Here is a 21,755-nt window from a genome sequence, read left to right on the forward strand (position 1 = left end):
TTGTGGTTATATTGGTGGAATTTGACTCGTCTGACGTCTGTATTTATTAAATCCTTATCAATCATTATCACCATGTTTAACAATATTTTGCCAATATATGTACATCATGAAATGGAAAATGTGGGCAGATAATAAAACCATCATGAGGAGCTTAATGAGTTATCTGTTGACCTGAACTAAAAGATGTAATTATTCCTGAGATGTCGGGACGTGTCTGAATATATAACCTGAGCCGTTCTAGTGCCTTGCTCAGGGGCAGCAGGACATTAAATCGAGGCAACGAGCTGAATGACAGAAAAGACTCTCTGGCTCTTTGTTGACGATGAAACACAGTCTGAAAAACTACAGTTAAAGTTTGTAGAATCAACATTTACTACGTTTACTTTACGGGTCGAGCGTCAAACCTCCGCTCTGCTAACGAAGAAGTAATTGGTAGGTTTTAATAGTTGATTGGTTGTGGTGTAGAGAACGGTGCCTGTTGGTGTGTGAACTGAAAGCCTTTATATTTGTTCCTCACAGGTTGTGACCTCTGTGCCTTCAGCTGTAATCTGTGTCAATCAGTCAGCCGAGGCTTAATCTGAGCGAGAGAGAAGAGAAGCAGCCTGTTTGAGGCTGAAGCAGAGAGAAAGAAAAAAGATCTGCTGGGAGGTGAACAGGTTGAACAGAAGCCACAGCGTCTAACTGACAGATGAAGCTCTGCAGTTCAAATCCACAAACAGATTCTGTTTACAACAAGGAAAAGCTGTAAATCTTCACTTCAGAGAAGCTTTAACATGATAATTCTCTGTTCATCAGTCAGTAATGAACAAATCATCACAGCACAGTGCAATAAACAGTAAAGAGCTGAATAAAGTCAGCAGTCAGCTGCTCAAACATTCATTACAGAAGAAGAAGAAGAAGAAGAGCTTTACTTACACAAACTTCCCCCATCGCCTCCTGTTAGCAGCAGCAGGTATTAGTGGCGGTCCGATCACACCGAGCAGCGTCACACACACAGCTCCAGAAACAGCCCATAACCCGCCGCAGCTCCTCGGCCGGCGGTCCGCACACACACACACACCTGCTCCGACAACACACTTTACTCCCAAAAGCAGCCTGTTGGTTCAGAAATACAGTTTGACCTTCAGCGAGCTCACAGGCGGCCAGCAGCGCTGCATCGCAGGAAAAAACAGGAGCTGCTCAATGATTATCTGAGGAAAGCCTTCGTTAATCTAATTAGACAATCTGTGGCCTCAGAGAGAGAGAGAGAGGGAGAGAGAGAGAGAGAGAGAGAGAGAGAGAGAGAGAGAGAGAGAGAGAGACTCAGAGAGAGAGAGAGAGAGAGAGAGAGAGAGAGAGAGAGAGAGAGACACACTCAGGGAGAGAGAGAGAGAGAGAGAGAGAGACTCACATATACACACTCAGAGAGAGAGAGACACACACACTCAGAGAGAGAGAGAGAGAGAGAGAGAGAGAGAGAGAGAGAGAGAGACACACACTCAGAGAGAGAGAGAGAGAGAGAGAGAGAGAGACTCACACACACACTCTCAGAGAGAGAGAGAGAGAGAAACACACACTCACATCAGGTCTATAAACACACACACACACACACACCAGGTCTACACACACCAGGTCTATACACACACACACACACACACACACCAGGTCTACACACACCAGGTCTATACACACACAAACACACACACCAGGTCTACACACACACACACACACACCAGGTCTACACACACCAGGTCTATACACACACACACACACACACACAAACACACACACCAGGTCTACACACACACACACACACACACACCAGGTCTACACACACACACACACACACACACACCAGGTCTATACACACACACACACACCAGGTCTACACACACACACACACACACACACACACCAGGTCTACACACACACACACACACACACACACACACACCAGGTCTACACACACACACACACACACACACACCAGGTCTACACACACACACACACACACACACCAGGTCTATACACACACACACACACACACACACACACACACACACCAGGTCTATACACACACACACACACACACACACACACCAGGTCTATACACACACACACACACACACACACACACACACCAGGTCACACATACAACTAAGGAAACAGTCTAGTAACTTGTTCGCATCCCTTCACAACCATCAAGAAAAAACATAGAAACCAGCTATCATACCTTAGCAACCACTGAGGAAACCCCTAGCAACGAGCCAACTTGTCCTAGCAACCACCAAGAAACATCCTAGTAACCAGTTATCATGTCCTAGTAACCATCAAGAAACAGCCGCCTAGCAACCAGCTGGCTGTTATGCCCATTGTGTTATTGGTGTTCTGGCTACATTAGTTGTTGTTCACTACCGTTGTCTTCATTTGTCACACACACACACACACACACACGCACACACACACACCCTTCCCCCCACCCTCTGAGTAGCAGTGATGCATGCTGACGTCAGGTGGCACACACACACACGTGACACACACACACACACACACACACATACAGGTGGATTACAGTGCATAGAGACACAGGAGGATTAACTGAACACACACACACACACACACACACACACACACACACACACACACACACACACTCAGTAATATGTAATATCACAGTTTCACATTTGTATGATAGTGTTTTCACAGTGAGCTAGCGTGACCTTTGACCCCACAGGAAACCACAGTAGTAGTTTAGGGACTCATTGGACAGATTAGTGTAGGGATTGGCCACGCCCCTACACCTCCACCGACCTATCAGAGCTCTGGATTCATGTGCACTTCATTTTAATCTAGTGCACACTTAATTAGATTAAAACAGAGACTGTTGTGATTAAAATAAATTAATTAATCTCATGAAAATGAACAAATCTGTGAAATGAACTTGTTTGGTAAATGCAGTGTGAGTGTACTGTTGGTGTGTGTGTGTGTGTGTGTGTGTGTGTGTGTGTGTGTATGTGTGTGTGTGTGTGTGTGTGTGTGTGTGTGTGTGTGCTTCCACCCAGTGGTCACTCATAGTCGACACACTGCACACACTCACGCCGCCTTTAGTCAAGGAAAACCTGTTTATTGCGTTTGACTGTTGGGGGAGGAGGTGGGAGCTTCATCTACCACATTAAACTGTTTAGAACAACAATCAGACTGGATTATAAAGGCTGTGATGATGTAACACTGAAGGAGACCAACATTAACCAACATCAACTCCAGCTGCAGGAAAACAGACGCTTTCATGCCAAACACTCCCTGCTCACCATACAGCGCACTATATTCACCATGTGTCTGAATTCTGTGTGTAAATGTATGTATAGTCTTAAAAAAGACCCATATATCTGCTTATATTTGTCTATAATAATGACAATAATAATGTCAACTTTACATTATTTCACGCACAATAATACATTTATTTTCTTCTTGGGTCATACAGGTTGAGCAGGGACAAGTGTCACCTCCAGCTGATTACTGGGAATATTTTTATCTGATGGTCTCTGGGGGGGGGTATGCTTACCACAGGAAAGGAAATGACGTATGGTTTGGTCACGTGCATCTATAAACCCTGCGCACAGCTGATCGTGACGTCATTCACCAACATGGCGGACTGGAACAGAGGTATTTTGTTTTTGACACGTATTCATGTTCATATATTCAGCAGTTAGCGGTTTCCAGCAGCGCTGAGCTCATGTGTCCGGAGCTGAAGTCACTTCACTGTGAACCCGAACGAGCCTGCAGCTGAGCGAGCAGGCTAACCGGAAACTAACTAGCAGTTTAACTAGCAGGCTAACTAACAGGCTAACTAACAGACTAACTAACAGGCTAACTAGCAGACTAACTAGCAGGCTAACTAACAGGCGAACTAGCAGGCTAACTAACAGGCGAACTAACAGGCTAACTAACAGGCTAACTAGCAGGCTAACTAGCTAACTAACCAGCTGAGGAGTTGAGATGTTTCCTGCTAACATCAGTCTCATTATGAAGGTTTTAACTAATGTTTCCGCAAGTTAGAGAAAAGCTGTTAACTTCCATCCCGAGCAGGAAGTGATCTGTGTGTGTTAGTGACAGGTCGACAGTTAGTTGCTAATTGTGACTCGCAGTAAAATAAAACTGGTGTGTTTAGAAGGACAACGGGAGATTATTTTATTATTATTATTATTATTATTATTATTATTATTATTAACAGCAGTGTGGCTGATGGTTTATTATTAGTGTCATCATCAGATTCTTGTTCTGCTTCCTTTACTGCTGCTGTAATACAACAGAAAGATCATGTCACCTCTCCATCCTCCACACCGGTGTTTCAGGTTAACTGGTGACCGAGTTATCTGGTGATTACAGATGTTGAAAACACAGGAACAGAACATGTAGCTTTGTCCTTAAAATCAATACTCATCTGTGTTTCTTTTCTTATCATTTACACAAGAAGCTTTAACTTCATATTCAGCTGATGAACCTGCTCTATCGTTGAGTTTGTGTGTGTTCACAGCCAGCAGCTGCTGTTGCCTTCACTGCATCAGTGAATGTTGTCCAATATGTGCTGATATATACTTTTGGATAATAATTGATTATCAGCTGGTAGTATTCAGTATTAACTGTGTTTCTCTATCATAAGAAGCAGCTATGTGATGTCAGCAGTGTAACCTCACAGTTTAATGTCTAATCCAGTGTGTGTTTGTGTTTCCAGGTCACGGCTCCGTGGACGATGTGCTGGACACTGAAAACAAACGTCTGGCTGAGAACTTGGCCGCCAAAGTCTCCAGACTGAAATCTGTGAGTCATGTCTGCTGTATGACCCTGAGATTAAATAATGATCACAGATTGTTTCAACACAGCAGCTCATTTTACACACAAACAACTAAAGTGTCAATCAGACACACCGAGATAAAAACACAACAACAGGCAGCACACGAGGATCTTTATTACATCACTGTTTCATTGTGTTTCTGTAGTTTAATGGTTGATAGTGTGTAAATGTGTATATTGTGTATGTAAAAAAATGCAAATGTGTCACAGTTTGATCCAGAATTGTTGCTGTTGACTGAGTATTGATCCCTGCAGGGAACCGATCAGAAAACTAAAGTGTAAGCGGATCATCTGCTCTGTCTGTGTGTCTGACAGCTGGCGTACGACATAGACAGAGAGGCTGAGGATCAGAACGAGTATCTGGACGGCATGGTGAGTACTTCCTGTCTGTGAAACGGATCAGTAACCTTTTTTAATTTACCCGATGTTCATGAAGTCGTTTCTCATCGGTAAAAAAATGTGAACGCATTTGTTTAATAAGAGAAGCAAACGTGTTTTAGCTAAAATAGGGTGTTAAAATAAATTCCCGCCACAATCAGTCGTTTTCTTCTTCTTCTCCTCTCAGGACTCAAACTTCCTGAGTGCGACGGGCCTGCTGACCGGCAGCGTGAAGCGTTTCTCCACCATGGTCAGATCCAGTCGAGACAACCGCCGCATCCTCTGCTACGTCTCCGTGGGCCTGGTCCTGGTCTTCTTCCTGCTCTACTACCTGGTCTCCAGGATCCAGCGCTGACGCCGGAACCTGGTCCTGATGTGGAGCTGCTGAGCCTGTAGACTCTGACGTTATATCTGATCGATCTAAAATCATCTCCTGCACAGGAGGAAGGCTTTTTATTCTGCACCAAAGTGAGAAGACAAACAGGAAGTAGACAGGAAACATTATGGTGAATCGTTGATGTGGCGATGGCGGTGGAGGTGACGGTGGCGGTGGCGGTGGCGAGCTCAGCAGGGAGTGGGCGTGGTTACTCTGTGTGTGTGTGTGTGTGTGTGTGTGTGTGTGTGTGTGTGTGTGTGTGTGTGTGTGTGTGTGTGTGTGTGCGCAGGACCAAACACACTGCAGGCTACTGATAGACACAGGCCCGGCCACGGAGGATCCGGCTCAGCGTCACCTTCGTCCTGCTCCTGCTGCAGCCGGGTGGGAGTGGCAAACACCACAGCCGCGTGTGATAGGCTGATGAAGCCGTCAATCAAGTCAAACTTGCCCCAAGACTTTCATTAGATTAGATGTGTCACACTTCCAGACTACACAGTAATTTAAAACAGTTTTTGAGGATGTTTTATTTCTCTGGAAATAACAACTGTCTCCTAGAAATTAATAATAATAATAATAAACAGCAGCAGGTGAATTAAAAGAACAAAAGAAGCAGCAAATAGCAAGAACAACTATGCAAAGAACAAGAGAAGAAGAATAAAACAAAGGAGGAGTGTCAGTTAACAGCAAGGTTGAATAAAGAAGTGTTCAGTTGCTGTTTCAAAGCTTTCACAGAGTGTGTGAGCAGAGAGTTCATAGATAAAAATGATATGTGATCGCCTGTATTTAAATAACCTGAAAAACCAGCAGCAGAGGATCCGTTTACACCTCATGTATCAGCAGACAGAAGGTCGTTTAAAAAAACACGTCCAGAACCTCCAAAGACTCCTCAGAATCATCTGGATACCTTCAGACCAGCAGGAAGTCTTTTTAAACGAGCTTCAAACATCGCTGGTTAATCATCTTTATGGAGAAGTTTGTGTTTCACTTTAGTTTGACGAGCAGTTTTAGTTCAGTGTGTGTTTTGTTGTCTGTTCATGGTTTACAGGGACACCTTCAGTCTGTCACTGCTGAGGAGATTTAAAGGACCAGTTCACAGTTTTTCAAGCATATCTTAAACCGACAGTCAGGAGCCTAAATGAACATCAAAGCTGTGTTTCTTGCTGTAATCATTCCTCCTGTTCATACTGACCGTTAGAAGATCCTTCATAATGACCTTACAATGGAAGAAAAATGGTGAACCCGTCCTTTTAAGAGCTTTAAGAGTTTCTTTTCTCTATGTTGACATTCCAGCTGACATCACTATACATGCAATAAATGGTTTTAATTGTGGAACTTCTTGTGGTTGATTACTCTTTTTTTTTTTTACATGATTTATATAAAAAAAAACCCAGATGTAATCACTGTTGGAAAAACCTGGTAAAAACAGCACATAAACAAATATAATTTACGAACTCAAAAGAAAAGTGACTGAAAGAATAGAAACATTTAGTTTAATTGAGGTGAAATAGTCCTTTAATAAGATCCTGTGATTCTTATTATTTTATTTGTGTTCTCTGTATCGGACGCTGTGTCGCTTCGGGCAGGCTCGTGTTCTCTCGGTAGTTTCCGGCCGCTGTGTGTCGCTTCGGGAAGGCTCGTGTTCTCTCGGCAGTTTCCGGCCGCTGCGTGTCGCTTCGGGCAGGCTCGTGTTCTTTCGGTAGTTTCCGGCCACTGTGTGTCGCTTCGGGCGGGCTCGTGTTCTCTCGGCAGTTTCCGGCCGCTGTGTGTCGCTTCGGGCGGGCTCGTGTTCTCTCGGCAGTTTCCGGCGCATCTCTTTCTTGATGAAAAACAAACCGTCGGGCGGCCTTCGTCTCTCCGGCCTTTTTCTCCTGATTCTCCTTTGACGTTTCCGTCAGTTTCGGAGACAATATTGTGGATTTAACGGTTCACCGTGAACAGGCTCCGTGCTGTCGGTTGCTGTCGGTTGCTCTCCGACTGTCCCGCGGCTGCTCGGTCATATTCGGCTCTTGTCGTTCGGCGGAAGAATGGACGAAGCGGACTCGGCCACGAAGGCGCTCGGGCTGGATGAGACGCCCATCGGCGGGCCGTCGGTGGAGGGAGTGGGCTCGGATACCGAGTCGGAGGCCGAAGTCACCACGATGGCCGTGATGGCGGAACCGGGAAACATCGACATGGGAGCCGAGTCCCTGCCGAACCCAGACGAGGCCGAGGCGGCGTTTGCAGGCAAGGCGGGGGGGGGGTTGCAGCCGCCGGCAGGCCGCTGCTGCGGGGCGGGGGGGCGCCAAACACAAACCGATCATAATATTTAACTACCGGAGAGAAAACTGATCACTGATCACTATATTACTGCTGATCGATGAAAGTAGATCATTAAAAGTCTTCCGATAGAAGTTAATCAGCTTCTCAGAATCTGCGGGTTTGTGAGATTTGAGCAAATATATATATTTTTATATATTTGATTTTTTTTTTTTAAATAAAGGCAAAATATGATTCCCAGACACCGAGGTGACTTATTTCAGTTAACTAATCGATTAATCGACCAATGTTTGCTGCTGTAAATCAAGTTTAAACTCCTGTCAGTAGAAACTGTAGTTCTGGTGATGTGATTTATCTCCCATGTTTCCCATCAAAACTCTGGTTTGAGCTGCAACTAACGACTATTGATCAATCTGTTGTTTTCTCAGTTAATCAATTAGTTGTTTGGTCCATAAAATGTCAGAAAATGGTGAAAAATGTGGATCAATGTTTGTCAAATGTCTCGTTTTGTCCACAAAGATTCAGTTTACTGTCGCAGAGACGAAAGAAACCAGAAAATATTCTTTTATTCTTGAAGAAGCTGAAATCAGAGAATTTAGACTCAAACCAATCAATCACTTATCAAAATATTTGATCATTAATTAATAGTTGGCAACTAATCGACTAATTGTTGCAGCTGTACTATAGTTATATTATCATTACTCTACAGGAGTACTGTATATACTACAACAGGAGTAATGTAGTACTGTATATAATACAGCTGTAGTACTGTAGTACAGTAGTACTGTATATAATACAACATTAGTACTGTAGTACTATATATAATACAGCTGCAGTACTGTAGTACTGTATGTAATATAACAGTAGTACTGTATATAGTACATTAGGAGTACTGTAGTACTGTATGTAATATAACAGTAGTACTGTATATAGTACATTAGGAGTACTGTAGTACTGTATATAGTACAGCAGGAGTACTGTATATAGTACAGCAGGAGTAATGTAGTACTGTATATAGTACATTAGGAGTACTGTAGTACTGTATATAGTACAGCAGGAGTACTGTATATAGTACAGCAGGAGTAATGTAGTACTGTATATAGTACAGCAGGAGTAATGTAGTACTGTATATAGTACATTAGGAGTACTGTAGTACTGTATGTAATATAACAGTAGTACTGTATATAGTACATTAGGAGTACTGTAGTACTGTATATAGTACATTAGGAGTATTGTAGTACCGTATATAGTGTAGTATATGTATATGTGTAGTACTGATCTGATGATGTAATACTTGTATTGGTTGTATTGATCAGAGGTGACGGCGGTAACCGTGGGCGACGTTCAGGCTGCAGACGACAACGTTTTCACCACCACAGTCGCCACGTCAGGAAGCCTCCCTGAACACGTGCTGGTAGGTCAACACACACCGATGGTCACGCTACTGCACATGCTCAGTGTCGCTCTGTAGAAACAGTCTGTGCTGTCGACCAGTAGAAAGCTGTTCCCAGTGTTCCCAGTGTTCCCAGTGTGTTAAACCAGCAGTCAGGTGTCTGTAATCATTCCTGCTGTTCATACTGGATATTAAAATGTGCTTTAATGGGAGTGATGGTGACGGTGTCTGTGATACCTGAAGCTACTGGAGGAAAACTGGTGGAGGTTCAATCTGTCCAGTCAACCCAGTTCAGTCAGAAATAAATAAAGTTCCTGACTGACTGTGTTGTCAACATGTTAAAGCTTCACGCTGCCATCTACTGGAGAAACACATGTAGTTCAGACCTGCAGCTGAACAGACCTCACACATACACTGACAGCAGGTATCACGGCAACAGTTTAACCATTTGTGCACATAAATCACTATTATTATTTGGAATTAATCATTTGTACCCTCACATTAACCATTCCTGTAGGTGCTGATCTGCAGACTGCCGGTTTAGAGAGTTGGTAACTTAATTCTGCAGTTAAATGACGGAGCGAGCTGCAGTCTAACGAAACACCAGCTGAAGAACCCCGACGAGGCTCCGCAAGAACCACTAGAACTGAACTCACTGTACTGAGCTTCAGTTGAACCTCCACAGCTGTAACTGTATACGTGTGTGTGTGTGTGTGTGTTACAGAGTGGCAGGACCACCCTCCAGCTGGGTGAAGGTCTCAGTACCCAGAAGGCCACTCTGATCGTGGTTCACACTGACGCCAGCATCGTGGAGGCTGCGGGTCTCAAGTCCACCGCCTCCATCACACCAGGTACTGGTCTGTGAACTCGTAGATCTGTCTTAGGGGTGTGCCCGAATACAAATACGTTATTCGGCAAAGCACAAATAGTGGGGTTTATACGAATATTTGTTTCATACAAATATTTCAAAAGCAGGTCGGTTACATCATCTCTATCTCAGTGTCTCTCCTCTGCTCCGCTGTGACGTCTATCAGCAGGTCTCAGTGAGGGGAGTCACATCCACCTGCTACATGACGCACATTTCCTGATTTAGACATCAGTCCTGGAGTTGGGGGTGTTCCCCAGAGATAAAGCTGAACTACTGACACACGCTTCATCAACACTTATTGTAACACTTTAATTTTCTAAAATCAAAAGCGTAATAAAAACAAAAACAGGATTTTTAAGCCTCTGTCCACTTTTATTCAAATACAAATAATTTGCTGCCTCAACAAATACAGATACAAATACAAATACTGGTCCCTCTGCACATCCCTAACCTGTCTTTGTGAAGACCAGTTTGACATTTTGACCCGTTCCTCACTTCAGACGCCACCAGCAGACGTTAGACCTCATTATGACATATTCATATTTATGAAGAAAGTCATATTATCATATTATCAGCTTCAGTTCATTCTCTGATTCCAGACCAAATATATAATCGTCCCACATGTTTCATAAGTAACTTCAAACGTTTGGTCATTTTCAGAGCATCATCAATCAGCTCGACCAAATGACGGCTCACACTCAAAGCAACTCGTATTATCTCGGATTAGTCTGTTGTGTCTAGAATATGACGTCTATGATACTCATTTATATATGTATATATATATATATATATATATATATATATATATATATATATATATATATATATCCTGCTTTTACGATGTATTCTGTAAGACTAGCAGCCGCTGTGGCAGACGCTAACAGGGATCCAAATAAATAAACATATAACCCTTTAAAGACCAGTTTGAGGATAAAGGACAGTTCCCAGTGTTCCCAGTGTTTCCAGTGTGTGTTAAACCAGCAGTCATGTGTCCATATGAACAGTGAAAGAGGAACTTTGGCACAACAACAGGTTTCTGTGTGTGTGTGTGTTTGTTTTGTCCTCCTGTGCGTCCCTCAGGCCCACAGACGCCACCCACCCCGCTGACTCCTCCCCAGGACAAAGACTCCTGCTCCAAGTACAACTGGGACCCTTCGGTCTACAACAACGAGCTGCCGGTCCGCTGCAGGAACACCAGCGGAGTCCTTTACAAGAACCGGCTCGGATCAGGTGATCACACCTCAGATTACCAGTTAAACCAGTTCACTCCAGTAAACTCCAATTATTTCCCCATTAATCAGTGATCAACAGATGAATTTTAATTTTCACAGTATAATAATTTAAAAAAAAGACATTTAAAATCCTTCTATTGAAAGTACAAGAGAAGGATTTTCATCAGGAACATGTTAACATGTGATAACGAGATTATTGATTATTGATTATTGATTATTGATTATCAGTTTATTATTCAGATTAAGAGACTCAAAGACTCACAGTTGTCTTTTCTCAATGAGTCCGTCTGAAGCAGCTCAGTAACACTGGACTGTCTGTCGTTACGTTGTGTTGTTGTGTTGTTGTGTTATTGTGTTATTGTGTTGTTGTGTTGTTGTGTTGTTGTGTTATTGTGTTATTGTGTTATTGTGTTGTTGTGTTGTTGTGTTATTGTGTTATTGTGTTGTTGTGTTGTTGTGTTGTTGTGTTATTGTGTTGTTGTGTTGTGTTCAGGGGGCAAAGGTCGCTGCATCAAACACGGTCAGCAGTGGTTGACTCCCACAGAGTTTGAAGGTTTGGCAGGAAGAGCGAGCAGCAAAGACTGGAAGAGAAGCATCAGATACGCAGGGAGACCTCTGCTCTGCCTCATCCAGGTACTACACAGTACTACACAGTACTACACAGTACTACACGGTACTACACAGTACTACACAGTACTACACGGTACTACACGGTACTACACGGTACTACACGGTACTACACAGTACTACACGGTACTACACGATACTACACGGTACTACACGATACTACACAGTACTACACAGTACTACACGGTACTACACGATACTACACAGTACTACACAGTACTACACGGTACTACACGATACTACACGGTACTACACAGTACTACACAGTACTACACGGTACTACACGGTACTGCACGGTACTACACGGTACTACACGGTACTACACGGTACTACACAGTACTACACGGTACTACACGGTACTACACAGTACTACACGGTACTGCACGGTACTACACGGTACTACACGGTACTACACGATACTACACAGTACTACACAATACTACACGGTACTACACGGTACTACACGGTACTGCACGGTACTACACGGTACTACACAATACTACACAGTACTACACGGTACTACACGGTACTGCACGGTACTGCACGGTACTACAAAATCAGCAGAATGATCCTTTAAACTCTGTCTGCAGTTCAACGTCTATCAAACATAAACTGATCCATGTTTCACTCTGTTGACAAAGTATAAATTATAACTGTGTGTGTGTGTGTGTGTGTGTGTGTGTGCGTGTGTGTGTGTGTGTGTGCGTGTGTGTGTGTGTGTGTGCGTGTGTGTGTGCGTGCGTGTGTGTGTGTGTGTGTGTGTGCGTGTGTGTGTGTGTGTGTGTGTGTGTGTGTTGTCAGGAGCGTATCCTGAACCCTCACGCCGCTTCCTGTACCTGCGCCGCCTGCTGTGACGACCTGACAGCGGTGAGTCAGAGAACCTGCAGCATCAGCGAACAGTCATTAACGAGGTTTCCATAGTAACAGTAATGTAATCATCCCTCCTGTTCATACTGGATATTAAAAGATCCTTCAAATGTGCTTTAATGTTAGTGATGGAGGATAAAATCCACAGTGTGTCCACACAGTCATTTAAAAGTCTTTGTGTTTGTCTTTGTGGTTGTTTGACTGTTTATTTGATCTGGTGGTGAGACTGGCAGCGTTCAACTGATGACTGACATGTCATTTCATTTATTATTCAGTTACAAGTCATCGTCTTAATAAGTGAATTCTTCTGTTTAATGTCAGGATATTCTAAACCCTCGGTGGAGATTATTGTTTGTTGTTGTCAGTAGTTGTAACTGAAGCTGGATGACGTCTCCGTCACTGTGAAGTTCATTCTCAGTGTTTGTAAACTGAGAAGAAACTTTACATCTGGTGTCTTGACTTTTACTTGTTTTTGGAAAAACCATGTGAGACCACAGCAAAAACAAAATATGGACGTAGTTACCATGACGTCACCGTGACGTCACTGTGACGTCACCCGCTGGTTTGCGAACTGTCGATATGAAGCCTTTAGTGTAGCGATTTGACTGTCGCCATCTTGGATTTGGCCGTCGCCATGTTTGATTTTTGGACGAGAGGGTGGAGCTGACCATAGCGCTAGCTGCTAGCTCTGCTAATTTGCTAATTAAAAAAACAGGCCGTTAAAACAAAACGTACTCACCGGAAAAACTGATCACCTGACTCACAACCAAACGCTGAACAAGACTTTAATTGGGCGACAACAACGTTCAATTAACTTCAGTGAACTGAAAACACGCTGTGAAATAGCAGCAGCTACGGCCATATGTCATGGTTACGTAAGCAACGTTGTTGCCGTGGTAGTGACTTGTTAATCACAACGTAGCCCCGCCCTAAAGCATCCGCTGCTTTATCGTCTATTTTACTCTAAATGGGGCCATAAATTACTAAATGAACATGACGCTGTGTTGAAGAAGACTTGAAACTAGCGACTGAGACCATAAACTCACCAGGAAACAGTTCACTGATCTAATAAATCAAGAGAGAAGTAGCGTCATTTTCTCAAAGACTTCCATACAATCAGACTTCTCTCTGCAGCCGGTGGAGTCGCCCCCTGCTGGCCGTTAGAGAGAACGCAGGTTATTGGCTTCATTTATCAGCGCCGGAGGTTGCTGCTTGTATCAGACACACGTTATTGATCCAAGCAGAGTCTGAATACTTCAACATAAAGAAGCTCTGAAGCTTCTTCCCAACAGCAGAGACAAACCAACAGGAAGTGGATTGTTTTTCTTTGTTTTGCTGTAAACGGCGCCGGGTTGTGAAACATACCTGCTGTGGTTGTGAACGTGTGACTCACTGACGTGTTGATGATGATGTAACAGCAGACTGATCGTTTGTGTCTCTGCAGTGTTCAAAGGACGGAGAAACTCTGGCGGCAGAAAACATCAGCATGGTAAAATCCACTCATCAGCTGCTATAATTATAATAAACTATTATTGATAAGTGTTATTGATCTGATTGTTTCTGATCAGCTGATGTTGGATGTTGTGTTTCAGACCGGTCCGGTCCGCCTCTTCGTCCCCTACAAGAGACGGAAGAAGGACCTGGAGCCTCCACTCGTTCCCGCTAAAAAGGAACTTCCTGCCGCCAAAAACATCACGCTGACCCCGGGCACCACATGTAGGTCACATGACTTCAGTCTTACGTGTGATTGGAGGAGGGGGCGGAGCTTCTGTGTCGCAGCAGGAAAAGAGAAAAGATTAGATCAGCATGTTTATGTCGTTCTGAGAATCACAAAGTCTTGACTTTGTCCTGAACTTCACATCCTGTTAATCTGAATTAAATTAAATTAAATTCAAGTTTTATTCATTCAGCCTAATATCACAGATCAGCCTCATGATGATTTACAGTAAGACAACATCTGGACAATCTTTTTAACAAGGAGAAACTTCAGGAGGAGCAACAACAACAACAACAACAACAACAACAATAACAACAACAATAATAATCTGAATGAATGAAATATGAACGTTTGCTGTTCAGTAGTTTATCAGATCTGTGCTGTGAACTTGTGAGCTTTTACCGTCCAAACATGGCTGACATGTCTGTCTCCGTCACGCAGTCACAGTGTCCCCGTCAGGACAGATCACCACCTCCGGCACCTTGACGTTCGACCGCACGCCGGCGGGCGACGCCGCCACCGCCGCGGCCGCCGCTGCCATCATCTCAGAGGGCTCAGCGCAGAGCGAGGTGTTTGCCAGCACCGCAGGTACCTTCCATCATGTTGTCACTGTCCACTGATCAGATTATTGTGTCCACTGACCAGATTATTGTGTCCACTGACCAGATTATTGTGTCCACTGATCAGATTATTGTGTCCATTGATCAGATTATTCTGTCCACCGATCAAATTATTGTGTCCATTGATCAGATTATTCTGTCCACCGATCAGATTATTGTGTCTACTGATCAGATTATTGTGTCATTGATCAGATTATTGTGTCCAATGATCAGATTATTGTGTCCACTGATCAGATTATTGTGTCCACCGATCAGATTATTGTGTCCACTGATCAGATTATTGTGTCCACTGATCAGATTATTGTGTCCATTGATCAGATTATTGTGTCCACCGATCAGATTATTGTGTCCATTGATCAGATTATTCTGTCCACCGATCAGATTATTGTGTCCATTGATCAGATTATTGTGTCCATTGATCAGATTATTGTGTCCACCGATCAGATTATTGTGTCCATTGATCAGATTATTCTGTCCACCGATCAGATTATTGTGTCCATTGATCAGATTATTGTGTCCACTGATCAGATTATTGTGTCCACTGACCAGATTATTGTGTCCATTGATCAGATTATTGTGTCCATTGATCAGATTATTGTGTCCATCAATCAGATTATTGTGTCCACTGACCAGATTATTGTGTCCATCGATCAGATTATTGTGTCCATCAATCAGATTATTCTGTCCATTGATCAGATTATTGTGTCCACCGATCAGATTATTGTCCACTGATCAGATTATTGTGTCCATTGATCAGCGTGTGGACCGTGTGTCTTTTTACACTTTGGCTCTTATTTTGGCGGTCTTAAAGAGGAAATATTCTGCTTTTTGTGGTTTTATTATTTATATCTCGTTTGTAGAAACGCTGCCTGCAAGTCAAAAGTCAGGGCTTCAACCTGCTCTGACGCTTCGTTTGTGGCGTTTGTTTCTACCTCGGGGTTCGCTCAGCGTGCAGGAACCTCCGTTACTAACCTGGATTTGTTTATTACAATCCGATAAACTAAACGTTGCTTTTGTGCGTCTACGACGTGAAGATGATGTCAGCCGTGTTTCATGTGGAGGGAAAACGCCGCTGACCTGCACACACGTGTCATCACCATGAACGGTTCAGAAAAACACTTTGAAATGAGTTACAGAGTCATGGATTTAAACTCATCTCCATGGAAACACTTCCACATTTCCCCCTCGCCGCCCGGCGCCGTCGCAGACGTGGCGTGATGACGGTGAACGCGTCACGTGAGGGTGATCTGATAGCAACGTATCAGCTGAGATTCATGTTGTCACATGTTTTTTTGAAGGTGTTTTATGTCGGAGATGAAACACAAAAACAAGGCTGTAACAGGATTTATTGATAAGTCAGTCACATGAAATCAATAGTCTATCAATCAATCAATAGTCAACTATTCTGATCATTTAATGTTTCAATCACTTTTCAAGCAAAAATGTCAAATATTCTCTGGTTTCAGCTTCCAGATGTGATGATTTTCTGCTCCAGCTGTGGTTTGATGTGTCACCATGGAAACATTATCAATGTTTTCACCATTTAAAATATTCTATAGACTGATTGATTAATAAAGAAAATGATCACCAGATAATAAAATAAACATTAAAGCCTGATAACGTGACACAAACGACGACAAACGTTCATCTAACGATCTTTATTTGCTCTGATGACGTCGTCTCTGATAGATCAGTAAACAACAACAACACAACTAGAAAACAAATGTTCGGTTTCTGTGTCGTCTGACGGTTTTGTGCAGGTTGTTTCATGTGTTTCGCTCCTTAATGATCTGTAAAGGGGTTTCCCACAATCCCCTGCCTCGCCGCGGCCCCGCAGACAATCCATCATCCTATCAGGCATCGGGGGGGGAGCGACAACAACGCTGCTCTCTGATTGGCTGCCGTTCGGCTGTAATTAGCTCTCAGGAGACGGCGGCCTGGTGGACGTGTCTGTCAGCGAGCGCCGTGTGACTAATGAGGCGCCGTCACCCGCTCGCCGTCCTGATGATGACCTCATGGTATTCAAAGGACCAATCGGTGATCCACATTTAAAACCGGCAGAATTCACACCGTGTGATTGGTCGCTGCTGCTGCTGCTGCTGCGGCGACGCACTGAGTCAGAATAAGAAGGGACAGGTTTCTGAGTGGAGCGACTTTAACGGTTTACGTTGCTGTTCGTCCCCTAAAGGGAGGCGAGTCCCCACAACGTAGTAATATGAGCACACACACACACACACACACATTCACACACACGCACACTGTCAGGACCGACCTTCACCCCGAGGTTAATGAAGCCGTGACGGTCTGCGACTGATGTTCAGTCATTCTGTTATCAGCAGTGAAACAGAAACACGTTAAAATAGAGAAATAAAGATTTACGGAGGAGCCACGAGGAGAAAAACTGATTTGTTCTCTCAGTTTAATAATTAGATCTGTCGATTGATCTGATGATCCTCTCGTATAGACGACACCAAACACATTCAGTCAGATGAAGGTCAGGAGGGAAACACTGAGAACGCAGCGCTAACGGCTAGTTAGCTGAAACTCATAAATCACTAATCAGAGAGCTGCTGTGATGGAAGACGACGATGATGATGATGATGCTGAAGATGGCGGCTGTAGGAGCTGAAACCCGGCCGTTAGAGGCAGCAGGTTAGTAAAGTGTTAGAACAGTCGTTCCTCCAGGACATGTCGGAGAAGCCGGAGATGGATGTCCGGTTATTTCTGGACTCGTCTGTTCTCAGAGGAGCTCGGAGGCGTCGGCGACTCGTCCGCCACACGAATAAAAACAGACATTATAGCAGGTATGTAGGTCAGCGGAGAACGTATGGAGGACGCACTGACCTGGATCTGCTCTCTGATATCTGAGCTGCATGTGGTGAAACAATCTGCTGCTTCTCTTCCTCAAGTTTGTAGTTTTCTTGGTGTAAAATAACATCATGTGGACAAACAGCCGTCAGTTTAATAAATAAATAACAGACCGTCTCTGTCTCTTCTTCTCTCTCAGTGCTGACGGCGTTGCCGGCGTTGGCCGTGTCTCCGCAGCCCGTTCAGGCCAAGATGGCGGTAGCGGCGGCGGCGGCGGCGGCGGCTCCGTCCGCAGGGCTGGTCAGCGGGCTGGAGATGGGGCCCGTGGGGGGGGTGGGGCCCGTGGTGAACGAGGGGCAGAAGAACACCTGGCTGTACCTGGAGGAGCTCGCCAACACGCTGCTGAGCAACGTCCAGCAGCTGAAAGCTCTGATCGAACAGGCCAAACACACCGCAGGGGACGCCGCAGGGGTCAAAGGTCAGGGAGGCCGCAAGGAGGTGAGCACACACACACGCACGCACACATGCACACATGCACGCACACACACACACACACGGTCTCAGATTCTGATCAATACATGATAATCAGAAGTAAAACATGACATGTGACTGTGTGCGTGTGTGTGTGTGTGCGTGTGTGTGTGTGTGTGCGTGCGTGTGTGTGTGCGCGTGCGTGCGTGCGTGTGTGTGTGCGCGTGCGTGCGTGCATGTGTGTGCACGTGCGCGCGTGTGTGTGTGTGTGCATGTGCATGTGTGTGTGTATGTGTGTGTGTGTGTGTGTATGTGCGTGTGCGTGCGTGTGTGTGTGTGCGTGTGTGTGTGCATGTGTGTGTGTGTGTCAGTGTGGTCTCAGTCAGTCGTTTCAGAGTCAGATCTCTTTCCAGCCGTCCGACGACTCCGACGCCAAGAGGAGCTCTGACATCACCGAGATCATCATCAACGTAGGTCTCACACATTTCACACAAACCTTCAGGCCCGAGACTCTGGATCCTACATTTCCCATCAGGCAGCTGGGTCTGTGGTATCTTTACATCAGACCTCCTCCACGTCTGTTTGAAGGAGGGAAACATGTTTTCCTGTTGCTGGTTATTGTGACATTTGATCGCTGGTCATAAATACAAACCAGCGGTCATTAACCTAAAACAACAAAACAAGTAAACAACAAAACAATAAACACCAAGCAGCTGTTAACATTTAAAACTAGACATTAGAAAATCACAACAAACATCAGCAATAAGCACGAATACGAGCTGCACAACGAATGAAGTATGTCTGAACTGTCTCTGACGTTTCCTGCAGACATTAAACCAGCTGCGATGAACCCGAAGCAGTCTGAGCATTTCCCAGAATGTCAAACTGTCCCATTAAAAGCTCTTTCTGGTCCCAGTTTATAAAGTTTATTATAACTGAATCTGTTCTAATGAGCTTTCAGGGCTGCAGCAGTTTCTGATGTATCTGAAACAGTTTGTGTGTTTCTGCAGCAGATGTGTGTGAACTGCGGTCGGGTGGCGATGAGCGAGTGCACCGGCTGCCACAAGGTCAACTACTGCTCCACGTTCTGCCAGAGGAAGGTATGAAGCATGTTTCACCTTTATTCCAACAAGAAATCCTCATTAAAACAATCTCGTGTAAGAGTGGAGAGTTTGGACCATCGATACACATTTCTAATTCTGTCTGACACCGATTTGTTTAGCAGGAGAACAGATGGAAGACGTATCAAATTATATAAGTTTAAGCAGTTTGCTTTACACAGTCTGTTATATTTAGTAAAGGTGCCGTAATTATAACAGATCATGAGGCTAAACGTTGCTCCTAATGGTGAGAAGTGTGTCGATCCCGTCTTCAGGAGGAGTTTTTGGTCTGAGAGTAATTTCTCTCCTCCTCAGTCTGATGTGTCAGTGTGTGATATGTTGATTATGAACCTACAGAGACTCTGCAGCTCCTCTCGGCTTTACGGAGCTTTATAGTGAGTTTCAGCTCATTGTTTATCTGTTCTGGTTCACTCTCAGCGTCTCATAGCGTCGTTTTCAGTTAGCTGTAGACTAGCTGGTGAACATAGTGGAGCATTTAGCAGCTAAAGAGCGAGATATTTCCCTCAGGAGCTGGTGGAGACCAAAAACAGAGCTAAAAGAGAAACACGACTCCACATGAATGATAACGTTGCTCCGTAACTGCTGGATGTGGAAATAAGCAACTGTTTGCTAACATGTTAGCCACGAGTACTTTATAAGCTGATAATATGACAGAAGTAGTTTTTACAGACTATTCTGCTGAAAACAAGTTCAGGCAGCTTTAACCAGATTGAAACTATGAAGGACCAAGACTAGAACCCTGAGGAACCCCACATGTGATTATTGACATTATCAATGGGAGGATCATGTTGCTCCGTAACTGCTGGATGTGGAAATAAACAACTGTTTGCTGACAAGTTCAATATATCAGCTTAAAGCTGATGATCTCAGCGACGTTTACAGTGTTTTTAGTACAAAATGAAGGAAACCGTTTTAGGACTCGTAGTGTTTAAAGCTGAATATGTGAATATCAGCGAGTGAACAGATGGTTTCTTCTCTTCAGGACTGGAAGGATCATCAGCACACCTGCTGTCAGTCAGGAGGGGGCGTGGCCGTCCAGGAGGAGGAGCCAATCACAGCCATCGACATGGACAAGGTGAAGTGAAGGTCGGTGGATCTGTCAGCGAGGTCATCGCCGCTAGCCGCTGCAGACAGGAAGTCCTGGTGCAGGTTTATTCTGAACACAGCTGCATGAGAAGAAGCTCAGCGGTCTTCTGCTGAGAGCTGGACCTTTTTAGCGGTGAGAAAACGGCTCTGACTTTGTGTCCGTGGAGAGAAGTCGGAGGTTTTTTTCCTGCTCACTTCAATGCAGCAGCACCTAGTGGACATGAAAGGGAACTGCAGCTCCAGACGGATCACGCTGAACTGAACAGAATCAATATGTCAACATATTATGACGTCACACGGTGAAAAGGTTTAAAGCTTCAACTCATCCATCAGTTCATTGTTTTGATTTTTCATCTCTCTGTTGGTTTGTTGCTCTTCATAAACAGATTTAATCCTCCGCAGACCATCATGATTAAATATCAATCAATCATCAATAAAATAAAAAAGTGATCACTTTAAACTCACTCCATCTGGATCATTATTATAGATTCATTATTTATTGGCTGCTGTTGAAGGTTTCGAGGTGTTTTGTTCATTTGATGACTGAATGTAGTGAACTCGTCCTTTAATTCCGTCGCCGCGGAGACGACGACGTCCTGAAACAGCTGATATCTTGTTGCTTCAATATAAACAACTTAAAAACAAATTGTGGTTTTTCAAGTTTTTACTCGTAATTCAAACTCAGAAACTAAAATAGTTGCAGCAGTCGAGTACGGAAGTCCAAACCTGCCAATATTAAATCATTTAATAAAACCAGAGCATCTGATTGGTGCGTTTCAGCCATCACGTGTAATGTCCCGCCCACTGGATCTGTCATGTTTGACAGATTTCAGATAAAATCCTGAAATTTTTTGATAAAAAGGACATTTCCATTTTATTTTAGTTAGAAATGTCCAGTTTGCACATTACATCACTGCAACGATTATTTTCATTATCGGTTAATCGTTTTGTCTTTTAAAAGTCAGAAAATAGTGAAAAATTGTTGTTTTAATTTCTGACCAACAGTCCAAAACACAAAGATATTCACTTTACTGTCACGTTTGACTCAGAAAATCATGAAGTCTTCACATCTGAGAGTTTTTGGAGGTATTTTTTGCTTTTTAAA

The 21,755-nt window shown here is 44.0% G+C and overlaps 3 protein-coding genes across 7 annotated transcripts in view; 2 read left to right on the top strand and 1 right to left on the bottom strand.

The window, feature by feature from the left end:
- atp2b1b (ATPase plasma membrane Ca2+ transporting 1b) overlaps positions 1–1,270 on the bottom strand; it is a 37,053-nt gene extending 35,783 nt beyond the window's left edge. Inside the window, exon 1 of the mRNA XM_067590968.1 lies at positions 916–1,270. The gene's annotated coding sequence lies outside the window, so the exon portion shown is untranslated. The remainder of the gene's footprint in view (positions 1–915) is intronic.
- A 2,258-nt stretch (positions 1,271–3,528) lies between these two features.
- bet1l (Bet1 golgi vesicular membrane trafficking protein-like) lies at positions 3,529–6,916 on the top strand. Of its 4 annotated transcripts, none has more exons than XR_010928526.1 (5): positions 3,529–3,642; positions 4,712–4,797; positions 5,146–5,202; positions 5,396–5,841; positions 5,874–6,916. XR_010928526.1 is itself a non-coding variant. In XM_067590973.1 (4 exons), exons 1-4 carry the CDS (start codon positions 3,534–3,536, stop codon positions 5,561–5,563), a joined length of 420 nt encoding a protein of 139 aa, XP_067447074.1. In that variant the 5' UTR covers positions 3,529–3,533; the 3' UTR covers positions 5,564–6,916. The 4 variants fall into 4 exon arrangements, 1 of the variants encoding a protein (XP_067447074.1); XR_010928525.1 differs by having other exon boundaries at positions 5,396–5,835; XR_010928527.1 differs by having other exon boundaries at positions 5,396–5,831.
- Positions 6,917–7,369: 453 nt separating this feature from the next.
- deaf1 (DEAF1 transcription factor) lies at positions 7,370–21,114 on the top strand. 2 transcript variants are annotated; one of them, XM_067590972.1, is made up of 13 exons: positions 7,370–7,807; positions 9,157–9,254; positions 9,958–10,084; positions 11,182–11,331; positions 11,827–11,966; positions 12,762–12,827; positions 14,272–14,316; positions 14,420–14,543; positions 14,986–15,132; positions 18,172–18,470; positions 18,815–18,913; positions 19,457–19,543; positions 20,547–21,114. In XM_067590972.1, exons 1-13 carry the CDS (start codon positions 7,609–7,611, stop codon positions 20,646–20,648), a joined length of 1,683 nt encoding a protein of 560 aa, XP_067447073.1. In that variant the 5' UTR covers positions 7,370–7,608; the 3' UTR covers positions 20,649–21,114. The 2 variants fall into 2 exon arrangements, with proteins under 2 accessions (XP_067447073.1, XP_067447072.1); XM_067590971.1 differs by having other exon boundaries at positions 7,371–7,807; positions 19,454–19,543.
- The last annotated feature ends 641 nt before the right edge of the window (positions 21,115–21,755 follow it).

Source organism: Thunnus thynnus, chromosome 5 (assembly GCF_963924715.1).
Source record: "Thunnus thynnus chromosome 5, fThuThy2.1, whole genome shotgun sequence".
Lineage (NCBI taxonomy): Eukaryota > Metazoa > Chordata > Actinopteri > Scombriformes > Scombridae > Thunnus > Thunnus thynnus.